The sequence below is a fragment of the Fundulus heteroclitus genome, chromosome 15 (genome assembly GCF_011125445.2).
Source record: "Fundulus heteroclitus isolate FHET01 chromosome 15, MU-UCD_Fhet_4.1, whole genome shotgun sequence".
NCBI lineage: Eukaryota > Metazoa > Chordata > Actinopteri > Cyprinodontiformes > Fundulidae > Fundulus > Fundulus heteroclitus.
Window position 1 is genome coordinate 8190922 of NC_046375.1, and position 11319 is coordinate 8202240.

Below are 11319 nucleotides of genomic sequence, written 5' to 3' on the forward strand. Positions count from 1 at the left end.
GAAGTGTTAAAATGTAAACCTGAAAAGCAACTTGAATAGGTCACTCTCTAATCTCCACGCGGTCTTTACTATAAACTGTTTCTACCACCATGGAGATTCAGTAGCCAACACAAGCAGCTAATTCAGGGCTGTGATAGAGCTCGTCGTGGGCGAGGTTGTGATTTCTATGCAAGCCCTTCCAGGTATGGGATAGGCTGGACACGCACTTAAATGACTGATGTTGATGAGGCCAAAACAAAACAGCACATAGCTGTGAAGTGGATGGAAATAATCCAAAAAATGTGCCGTGCTTTTCCATTTAGACCCTCAGAGAGAATATTTTGTGGAAGCGTCTTTGGCTCCGATTACAGCTGCAGGCCTTTTGGGTCTTTAGTGGTTTTGCACATCTGGAGACAAAACAAATTAGCTGGTTCTTATTATGAAAATAGCTTAACCTCTGTCTGACTGGAGGAACGTGTCTGAAGATTAATATTCAGGTTTGAACACTGATTCTCAATTGGATTTAGATCTGGACTTTAACTAGGCCATTCTAACATAAATATGCTTACATGTAATAGTTTTTTTTTTTAAGTGTGGTTCCTGCATTTAAGTGAACCTCCACCTCAGTCTCAACTACCCTGTACTTAGCCATCGCAGTCTTCCTGACAAGCATCCCTGTTCCCATAGAAGAAACGCTGCCACACAGCATTATACCGCCTTTACCGTGTTTCACCGAGATGAGGGTGTGTTTAGATCACAGAACAGCCGTCATCTCCGCAACTCTACACATGCCGTTTCCTCACTTAATGTTCTTAGACTTAATTAAAAGGGCTAACTCAATATTTAGGGTTATTATAGAGACAACTGCTTGCACTAGATTTTATTTGACGGCAACAGATAAAAGGACGATGATTGGTAGCCGTTTGTACTTTGCGTTGGTCAATTGGTGCGTCATATAAATTCCTGATAAAATACATTGTAGTTTGTGTTTGGAGTGTGGGGAAAAAAAAAATGCTGAAAGGCTCATAGGAGGCAAATATTTGTGCAAGGCACAGTATGTCGGTCAACCAGCTCTCTCTGCTTGGCTGAGGGTTTTCCACGTCTTGATGGGCAAAACATAACTTTTTTTTATGTTTTATTTACCAAAGTTGACTAAGTTGACACCTGCAGATGATATAAAAAAAATAAAATGTCAAGAAAAAGAGCCCCCTCAAAACGATAAACACTCATCCAGCGGCTTTCCTTCAAAGGATCCAGCAGTGCGCACACAGAACAATGGCCAGGACAGAGTATTTAAAGCCACAGACACCCTCCATTATCCTCTTACCGTACCTTTGAGCGGCGGCAGTGGGGACAGCTCGACCGGAGCGCTCTGGGTGCGAAACTGCGACGAGCCCTGGGATCTCCTCTGCTTCTGCGCCTTCCTCACGGACTTCTTCGTAAAGCCGTCCACTTTCTCGGCGGCAGAGATGGCGGACATTTTGATGCACAAACTCACGAAGCTGGCAGACGGGCTATTGCGAATCAGAGGATCGAGGTTCTCCGCTCCCTCTTTTCTCGCATGAGCGTCAGATTGTGGAGCCGAACTGTCCGAGCTGGGAGGGAGGGCTCGTATTTATTCTGTACGATCCAGCATGGTCATGCTTGCATGTGGGTTAGTCGGAGCCCTCGAAGTGCATCTTTGAGAAGCCTTAAATATAGGATGCTTAGCGGTGTTTGTTGTTGTTTTTTTTTTTTTTTTTGGTTGGTTGTTTTTTTTACAGTCAAGAATCCAAACTAAGACGGAAACGTCGCGCAACCCAAAGTTAAAAACGTAAAAAAAAAAAAAAAAATAGAGATAAGCGTCTAAATATCTAACACTTTGGGCTACTTCGTCGTGCCTGCAAACGGTCTACCTGTTGCACAAGGTAGGCGAGGCATTATCATTAAAAGTTGCCTGGAAATCCTGACCGTGGCCGAACGGTGCAGCTACGCTCGCGGCTAACGCGTCCAGCTAGCTCGGCTAAATCTAACCGACGATAATGCGGCGCTGCAACAACGCCGCGCTCCAACGTCGACGAGGAAAAAAGGGAGAGAGAGAAAAAAAAAAGTTACGACAAATCGTCGTCCCACCAATTCCCCCGTCGGAGCTGCTCGTTCGACGCCAACTCCACGACTTCTTCAAAGCACCGGTTGTAGCAAACCCAGTTCCGTTGAGTGCCTCTTGAAAACAACTGTCCAGGGGCGACGAAGTTAAAAAAAATGTCGCTTCCTTAGCAGTTGGGGGTTAGCCGTTACTGCGCAGGAGTGACTTTGTCGTGGGGCCTGTTTCCACGCAGTAATATAAGCGCCACGGTCTCGTTTCCACGGCCTCTAAAAAGACCGAGGAGAAGCAGCTAGAGATGTCGAGCGGAGAAGGCAGCCATAGACGCTCCCCAGGCTTTCCGTCGCTCTTCGTCTCTGCGTCGGTTCTACCCGAGCAAAGCGCCGACGGGTGAGACGTCACCGACTGACGTTCCTTCCAGCCAATCGCAGGCGCGTGTTTTGAACACTTAAAACTTTTTGAACCAATCGCGTCGCGCGGAAAGCGGGCGCATTACATGTGAAACGTGAAAGGGGGGAGCGTTTTTTTTCCCCCTGTTGAATGTGATCTGACAGGCGGTTGTAGTAAGCGTTTAAATTTACACAACAGAAAGTATTCAACGGCCAAGCCCAGAAATATGTTCAACAACCTTTGTACAGGAGTATTTCAAGACTCCCAATGTTATGAAAGGAATTATAAGTCATGCTCTAAACCTTTTAGACCATTACTTTCATGGCCCCTCACTTTGTCCACAACACACTTACAACTTAAACGTTATCAATATTTATTTTTTGATTTGTATGAATGTCATCAATAACTTCAGCTCCAGCCATTAATAGAAAATATTCCTGAGTTTTTCTGAATTTTGAATTCTCCCTTATTTTCAGCTCTATTCTTTGGGGTATAAAACAAGACCAAAATATTGCAATTTCCTTTTTTTTTTTTAAATATAGTAGGCATCATGACATCTGTTCTCACCCAACACAACAACTATTCAGGATTTTTCGGAATGTTAAATGCAATACCTCTTAAATACCAGTTTTAGGGATTAAATACATTTTAAAAAAACATTTCAGTATAATATATACAGAATACTCTGTTTAGAAAAACAGTCAATTTCAGAAAATATTGTCATTTGTATATAAAAGCTTTACCCGTGTCCCTTGGACTCCAGAAATGCTCCTTCAACAACTGCATTAGATACATTATGTATGAAACTATTTAGATTTTTCAACGAATGCCACAAAAATCATTAATCTTCACCATACATAACAATTTTTCATTAATTTTGCAAACTTTTACCCTAAAATAGATCAGTCTTTCTCATATTTTTCAAAAGGCATCTGGGTTGTCCTCGTTTGTGGCTGCAAATTGGCTTGTGCTTGGTATCAAATTTGGAAGATTAATTCAAACTTCTTTTTAAAACGGTTTTAGCATCTTCCAGATTGTGATAGTCTTGCTTGACTCCCGGTGATTCTAGTTGTTCAACATTCTAACAAACGTTCTTATTCATCCAAGCATGATAGTTTGGGTCAGAATGAAGTTGGCTTTTTCCCCCAACAGGATCAAAACATGTTTTGAAATGGATACAACTGGCTGACATTAAACTTGAAGGAGGTTCTCCTAAATCTCAGACAACTATCTGTACGAATATTTGTGAATCAGTCTACAAAGACCCGATGAATGGTTAGGAAACCATTCAATACCAGTGATAAGAGTAGTGAATTATTATTAGAATAATGGCAGAAATGTGCTGCCTACAACTGGGGTGTGGTAAAGTTATAGTTGTACAATCTTTTCACCTAAAACGTATCATTAAAAGCTCAATTTTAATGACACCCCTGCCAGTGATGTCAACTTCTGACTATAAACAATAAAACAGAAACCACATAGAGTGAAAACTACTTAAAATTTAATAAAACTTCACTACTGAAAATGTGCAACCCAAGCAACAGTTTTTGATTATTTTGTACATATAAACATCTGTTCACAAGTGGAACAAAGATCCTTTGAAAAAAAAAGTCCATCTAGCACTTATGGAAGATAAACTCATGCATAAATAACTCAAAACATTATATATATGTGAATCAGCTGATTTCATATAGTGAGGTCCATTTGATAGAGGATATACCCTCTGATCAAAATTTGACTTTGCATATAAAAAACAATGTGCACATCTACAGGAAAAGAGTTTTAGTAGAATTAACTTGAAACATTTTAAAACACAACAAATGAGGCTCCTTTAACCAGAGCATCTCTTAAAAATATTACAGTTGAGTAAACAGGTCGATTTACCAACAAGCTATTTTTTTTTTTTCTAAGATGATGAGATGCTCTCAGGCTTCAGATATCTTGGGGGATAACAAAAAACTGCAACATCTTTTGCAAAAATGAAGGAACCAATTAAAACACTGTTTCGTTAATCCATGTGCAAGACCCAAAATAAAATGGCAGCATCTTGGTGGCTCGAACAGATCAGTCCTGGGGCCTCTTTGTAAAAAACGTGGAGATTTTCATGGTTTTTGATGAGCTGACCATCTAGAACACAAACAAGCAAATAAAATAAATAAAATGAGGTTAGGTGAGATATGATAATCATATGAAACATTAAAAGTACGCTTTTGTGTCACATATTGCTAGACAAAAACAGAAAAATATACATGAAGATAGAAATCAAATGAGGAATTAAAATCACTCCTGAAACTTGTGTAAACAGTAATGCAGATTTTTGTCAGAGATGCACCGATCAAGATTTTTCTGGCCAATACCGTTTTTGATCTCCCAATTATGATTCTGACTTGTACCCACTTTTTTGAACCCACCAAAAAAAATGTGCTGTGGTTTCTTTGGCAGAAATAGCAGTTTTAAATCTAAATTAAAGGAGCTGTATCTTTAAAATTAGAATAGCATGAAATAGCTCTGCATTTTGTCTCTCATCTCAGAGAGTGAAACATACATTACACGGACTACTTTCTCATTACATAGCCAGTCATTTGTTTAAAATAGCATTTCTTTACTGAGCTTATGCAATATTAAAATTTTCTGAAACACTGAATTTACAAGAAATAAAGGCCTGAAATATTTCACTGTATTTGAAATGAATCTGTATAATACATGAGGCTGATTCTCCTGAAATGAGCTACAAAAAAATATATCTCTGAGATGTAGCCGTACATGATAAACCTTGTTAATATGATGCATTAAAATAAACTGGAGGGTCTCATGGATGGGAGAACGGTTGCATCGTTACAATTTACTGGTGCGTCTCTCAAATTTACGGCTGCACAAGACTTCCTGCCATGGTTGGCCTCAACAAAACCAACAAACTTCAACAAATCGTGACAGGAAGCGAAGAAAAAAAAAAAATCTGAAAGCAGAGTAAGAATGCTGGTGTAGATTCTCAGTCATCCAGGTCATGGTCATTCCAAAAAAAGTAAAAAAAACAAACAAAGCAACTGGACTATTTTCCGAAGGTTGAAGACGTTTCGCTTTCTCTCCAGGAAGCTTTCTCAATTGAAAAAGTCTGGAGTAATGTGAAGTAACAAGCTTTATACTGCTGTCCATTACAAGGTCTTTGTTTGGCAGTAGTATAAAGCTTGGTACTCCACATTACTCCAGACTTCCTGGAGAGGAAGTGAAACGTCTTCAACTACGGAAAACAAGTCCAGTTGTTTTGTTTTTTACTTTTTGTGGAATGAACAGAGTAAGAATGTGAATTTAAGTCCAAACCTGGGATCTCTGCACTTACCGATGAAGTGTGTGTCTTCCCGTCTTGTTTCTTATGGCCTCTGGTGCCTCCATGGCTTTTTTTCATCTTTTGACCGATTTCTGACAGCCAGTTCCCTGTCCTGAGAGAGCAGTTCTCCTTCCCAGCCTGCCGCGGGGTAACTGGCTCGCCGCCCTCTGCGTGACAGTCCGTCTGCGCGACCTCTCCTGAGGGGGGTTGCCTCGTCCGAACAGGACGCGGCTCCTCTTGGCTTCAGGGCTGAGTTCCTGAAACGCACTCGCACGCGCGCCGTCCTCGCAGCCGGGAGGACGGCGAGCCTATCGCCCCGTTTCCAGCTTGCGTTTGGCCCGTCGCTCTGTGGGAGAGGAGCCACTCGCCGGGCTGGGAGGACGCGGCCCCGGCTCCTGGTGCGGCGGAGTGGGTGGCGGTGGACCCCGACTCAGAGATCCATGGGTCGGGGACAGCCACTGCTTGATGGAGGTCGGCGTTTTTGATGAACGGGAACCGGCGTGGGGCGGGTCGTGGTGACGTGGTGCTGGAAGGGAGAGGCAGGGCGGCGCTGTTGGAGGCGCAGGCAGCAGGCTGGGGCGAGGTGAGGCCGGCAAGCCTCTGCATCATCTGGGTCTTCGCAGGGGGGGTTGCAGCTCTGACTGTAGGCACTTAACAGAAGAAAATCAGTTTAGATAGGCCAGTTATAGCACTTAAGGAAGAGCAACATTAGCTTAAAGCTTCAAAAGGCTTTGGTAGCATTCCCACACCATGACGCCAACACTACCGTGTTTTACCATGAAGATCGAGTCATCAGGGACTTTTTATCAATTAGGGGCATCGGCAACAAGGGAAGGCGTAACATAAGTACAGCAAAGTACGTCATTAGATGAAGTCTGTTCACCATTCTTGTCACAAAGGGCGTCTCTTTGGCTCAAAGCCTGACAGAATGACCCCGTCACAGCAAAATCTCAACAATTTAGACGGTTTTGTTTTTTCCCATATCAACTTTATTACCATGATCTGCACGGCTAGGCGAGTTTAGATGATGGATGGATGTTTTACCGGTTATCTGATAATATTTATCAGTGTTTCACTCATAGGGTTTTAGGCGAGAACGACGCACTATGCGGACATACTGGCCCTCCATGGAGAGACATAGCTCGCATCAAATGGTGACTTTGCATTTCTGCTAGAAAAATGGAAAGTCCCCATTTCGCACACCTAAATTACAAATATCAGTACAATTTCCAAAAATTGTGTACCGCAGGAAGAAAGGGGGAAACTAAAAAAAAAAGGGGGAGTTAATACAGGATAAACTGAACAAAGTAATCGATGATTGCTCGTACGAAATGCCTAAAAATTCAAACCTCCACCACTAATAGGCAAGGCAAAGCAATACCGGAAAAAAAATACAGGAAATGAAGCAGAAAAAAAGCAAGTAGGTAAAAGCAGTTGGATTATATATAAAAAAAATTTAAAAAATTGGCATTCGATTGTTTAACTAGTGCAGTCGAACGCAATCCTAAACAAATGTGTTTTTAATCTTGATTTCAAGGAACTTAGGCTTTCAGGATTTTTACAGTTTTCATGAAGTTTGTTCCAGGTAAGTGGAGCATAGGAACTAAATGCTGCTTCTCCATGTTTAGTCTTCAGCTGTATCCTTCTTGACTTTATTCAGCGATTAAGTGACTTCATCCATTAATTTTCTATTCCCGCTTGCCTGTCTCCAGCGATCTGTGGACGAGAGGCGGGGTACCCTCCGGACACGTCGCCTGTCCATCACAAAGCAACACAGAGACAAACAACCATACACTGCACTGTGGGAGGAAGCCGGAGTACTCCATGCAGAAAGACCCCAGGCCAGGATTTGAACCCAGGACCTTCTTACTGCAAGGCAGCAGTGATACAAGCCCAATTAGGTGACTTTTTAATTTAGGGGTACCAGATTCAAAGGGGTCGGATTGTTATATATAAGATATTGTGAAAACTTCATAAATATGCTCTAATTAGTCTTGGTTCGTTACTTAATAAAATAACAATAAAATTCATTAAAGACACCAGTTTTAGTGTGGCAAAGTCAATAAGTTGTAGTTATAAACATCTTTTGGGAAACCAGTGTAAGCAACTGCTTAGCTCACTTGTCCCTTGGGCTTGCTCTGTATGAGTTAATGAAAACTGAGCATAATTTATGTTAACAGATTAATAATAATAATAATAATAATAATAATAAAAAAATCAAAAGAACACAGGTGATGACAGGTACGTACTTGTGGGAGGTTTGGGACGGGCCCAGCCCACGAGGTTGGCTTCACCCACCGATGAGTGTGCGGCATCCGTTTCCCGGTGGAGCCTCCAGAGCCGTATGGTCTGGTCATCGGAGCAGGAAGCGATCTGCCGACAGAGCAGCGGCGCGCGAAAACATGTTCAGAAAGAGGCGTGCGAAAACACACGCAGGAGGAAACCCGTTAAAAAATTGCTGACTTACTTTAGTGAAATCTGTCGGACACCATGCGACAGAGGTCACTTCCTCACTGTGACCCTGGAGCATCATGGGAGGATGTTGAGGATCAGAGATCTGGAAAAATAGAAGATGGTAAAAGACTGAATTTCTCAGGAAACATCCATCCATCCACTTTCTCCTTCTCAGGAAGCATTGGGATAATTAATAAAAAATAAATTATAAATATATATATATATATATATATATATATATATATATATATATATATATATATATATATATATATTATATATATAGAGAGAGAGATATATATCTCTATATATATATATATATATATATATATATATATATATATATAGATATATCTATATCTATATATATCTCTCTCGATATTATATATATGAGCTCTCTATCTAGATCTCTCTATCAGCTTATCTCTCTCTCTATCGCTCTATCGCTATCTCTATAGCTCTATATCATATATATATTAAAGGACTGCAACTTCCAGATGTACGTATGATGGTCCTGGATCCGCTGGCCAAGAACTGGTCATCGGGGCTGATCGAGGACTTTACATAGAACGAGGAGTTTTTGGTGGCCACTGAAAAACTGCCACGGTGGGAGCAAGAGATGCACTTTAAAACCTCACCACATTACCCCTTCGATGTGTAAATTAGCAAAGTAAAAGACAATCGGAAGAAGCTTTTTGTGTTGTTGCAAACATCTTGTCCGTTCCTTGGAGCATTTAGAAATCCTGTCCTGCACCATTCACCAAGGTGGACACTTTAAACTTTGACACTCGTTTTATTATTTATTTATACGTACAGTGCCGTGCAAAAGTATTCATACCTCTTTATGTACCCACGTTATTACTTTACAAACCACAAACTTCAATGCATGTTGCAAGAGTTAGGGTGGTCGCCGTGTAACCGGCCGGTTGCCGGTTCGATCCCCCGTTCCGATGTCTCAGCCACTTTGTCCTCAAGACACTTTACCCGCTGGCAAGGGCCGGACAATAATTCAATAACAATATATATTGATTGATAGACATATATCGTTGATTGAAAAAGAGGGTCAGTAAAAAGTTTAATAGAGTAAAAGTTCACCTTCCTTGTGCATCATATCATGTAGGTTAATATTACAGTCATTACATCCTCCCAACCAATCACAACGCAGACCCAGGAACCAAGCTCCGCCCCCTTCAAAGAGCCCAGAGAGCACATGCTTTTATTTCTTCTTTAAAAACGTTGTTTTGGTAAAAAGTCGGTTGAATAAAGGGTTGAATTTAAATTCAGTGTTTGTGTGTTCTGTATCTAAAAATAAGTCATTATGCAACAGCATAAAATGGCCAGGGCTGCACTTAAAATATATGTTTTAATCTGTTGATAATCATCGATATCCATCAATACGATTTCAATTTTATCGATATGCTTATCTTCTATATCGTCCAGCCCTACTGCTGGCGGTGGTCAGAGGGCCAATGTATGGCAACCTCTCTTCCGTCAGTCTGGCCCGGGCTACAAACAAATCTGTCTCACCGTCAGGGTGTGAATGTGTGAATGACTGACAGCAGTATAAACCACTTTGGGGTCGTTGGTGTTGATAAGTTGCTATACAAGTACAAGCCATTTACCATTTGGTAAATTAGTCTGGAGGGGTCAGCTCACTGCAGAATGACTGGACGTGATGTTTTGCCCTTCACAAACCTGGACCCTTTGTGGAAGACTGGTACAGCTGTGCCAAAAAAAAAAATCTTCTGTAGTTTGCTAATAGCAAAGGAAGAAGGTGACCTAGTGGTCCGATGACACAGAAGTAACAGTTTCTGGGCTAATCTGTTGCTAGAATAAAAAAAGAAACGCTGTTTTGGAGCTAAACAAAGGGCGGTACAACAACCCTGCAGCAAAATGTGGTTCCACAAAGCCTTGATGGATGCTACATACAAATGCACGCCACACTCTTCAGATATTTATCTAATAAAAACATTAAAACCATGTGTCGAAATTACAGTTATATCCCTTATCTTTCTTACTCTATCACACTAGAGCGGTATGACTACTCTCACAAGGCACTGCACACTGCAAAAACGCACCTAAAATAAGTAAAAAATGTTCTTAAAACTTGTGTTTTTGTCCATGATTTGAGCAGGTAAATAAGGTTATCTGCCAATGGAATGAGTATTTTGACCCCTAAAATAAGATAATTAGACATCCTGCACTTGAAATAAGATGATGGAGATGAGTTGTCCCTATTTTTTAAGTGCAAAAATCTTTTGCCATTGGCATATAATCTTATCTACCTGCTCACACTCATTTTACGAAAATTTTACTTATTTTTAGTTCCATTTTTGCAGTGCATTTACAATTAAAGACGTTCATATTTCAGATGAAGCCATGCAGAGCCGCTCTGCTCCCCTTTGAGTTCAGCCGCCGCAGAGCGTTGGCTCCATCTAGTGACGCGTCAGGTTACAGCCGTCACGTGACCAACTTTACCTGGACTCGTCTTTGTTCCGCAGACGTTGAACATGTAAATGCTGTCGTCGGTGCAGTTACACATGATGTTGGCCCTGGAGGAGTCCAGCACCAGTCCAGAATAACTGCAACGCAACGTATAAAACATGCGTAATTGAGTGATCGTTTAGTGACACGTTTTAGGTAGACGGCTGCGTTTATGTTCCAGGGCTGACCCAGTCTCATCCGAGTGGAAGAGCCCGCGTACGGATAGGTCTGCATGGGCACAGGGTCGTGACGGTATGCTGTGTAGTCTTCCTCAAATCCCACACTTTACAACCCTGAGAAAAAATAATATATTTATTATGATCCTCTAGGATCTGCTATAAGCTTTTACACAGTTTCCATATAATATGCAATGCATTTTTTTTTTTTTACCCGTCAACAGCACCCGAGGAGACGAGTGTGTGCTGATCGCGAAACAGAACCACCGTTACACTCTGCTGGGTATCCTGCACATTTAAGAGGAGATGATATGAGCCGTCCAGCTGAGACAACACATTTTTCCCCCACACACTTCTTTCAAACGAACAAAAAACGTAAACTCACCACGCTAGGAGCCATGGCACGCGTGGAGCTCCGCCTTTTCTTC

The 11319-nt window shown here is 41.5% G+C and overlaps 1 protein-coding gene across 2 annotated transcripts in view; it reads right to left on the reverse strand.

Annotated features, from left to right (window-relative positions):
- The window catches only part of ppp2r5a (protein phosphatase 2, regulatory subunit B', alpha isoform), a 73176-nt gene that overhangs the window by 52311 nt on the left and 9546 nt on the right, over positions 1-11319 (reverse strand). Inside the window, exon 1 of one of the 2 annotated variants that reach the window (XM_036147307.1) lies at positions 1312-2425. The exons of the other annotated variant lie outside the window; for it this stretch is intronic. Coding sequence (XP_036003200.1) covers positions 1312-1459 — 148 coding nt within the window. The 5' untranslated portion in view covers positions 1460-2425. Of the gene's footprint in view, positions 1-1311; positions 2426-11319 lie in introns of those variants that run through there. 2 annotated transcript variants of the gene reach the window in all.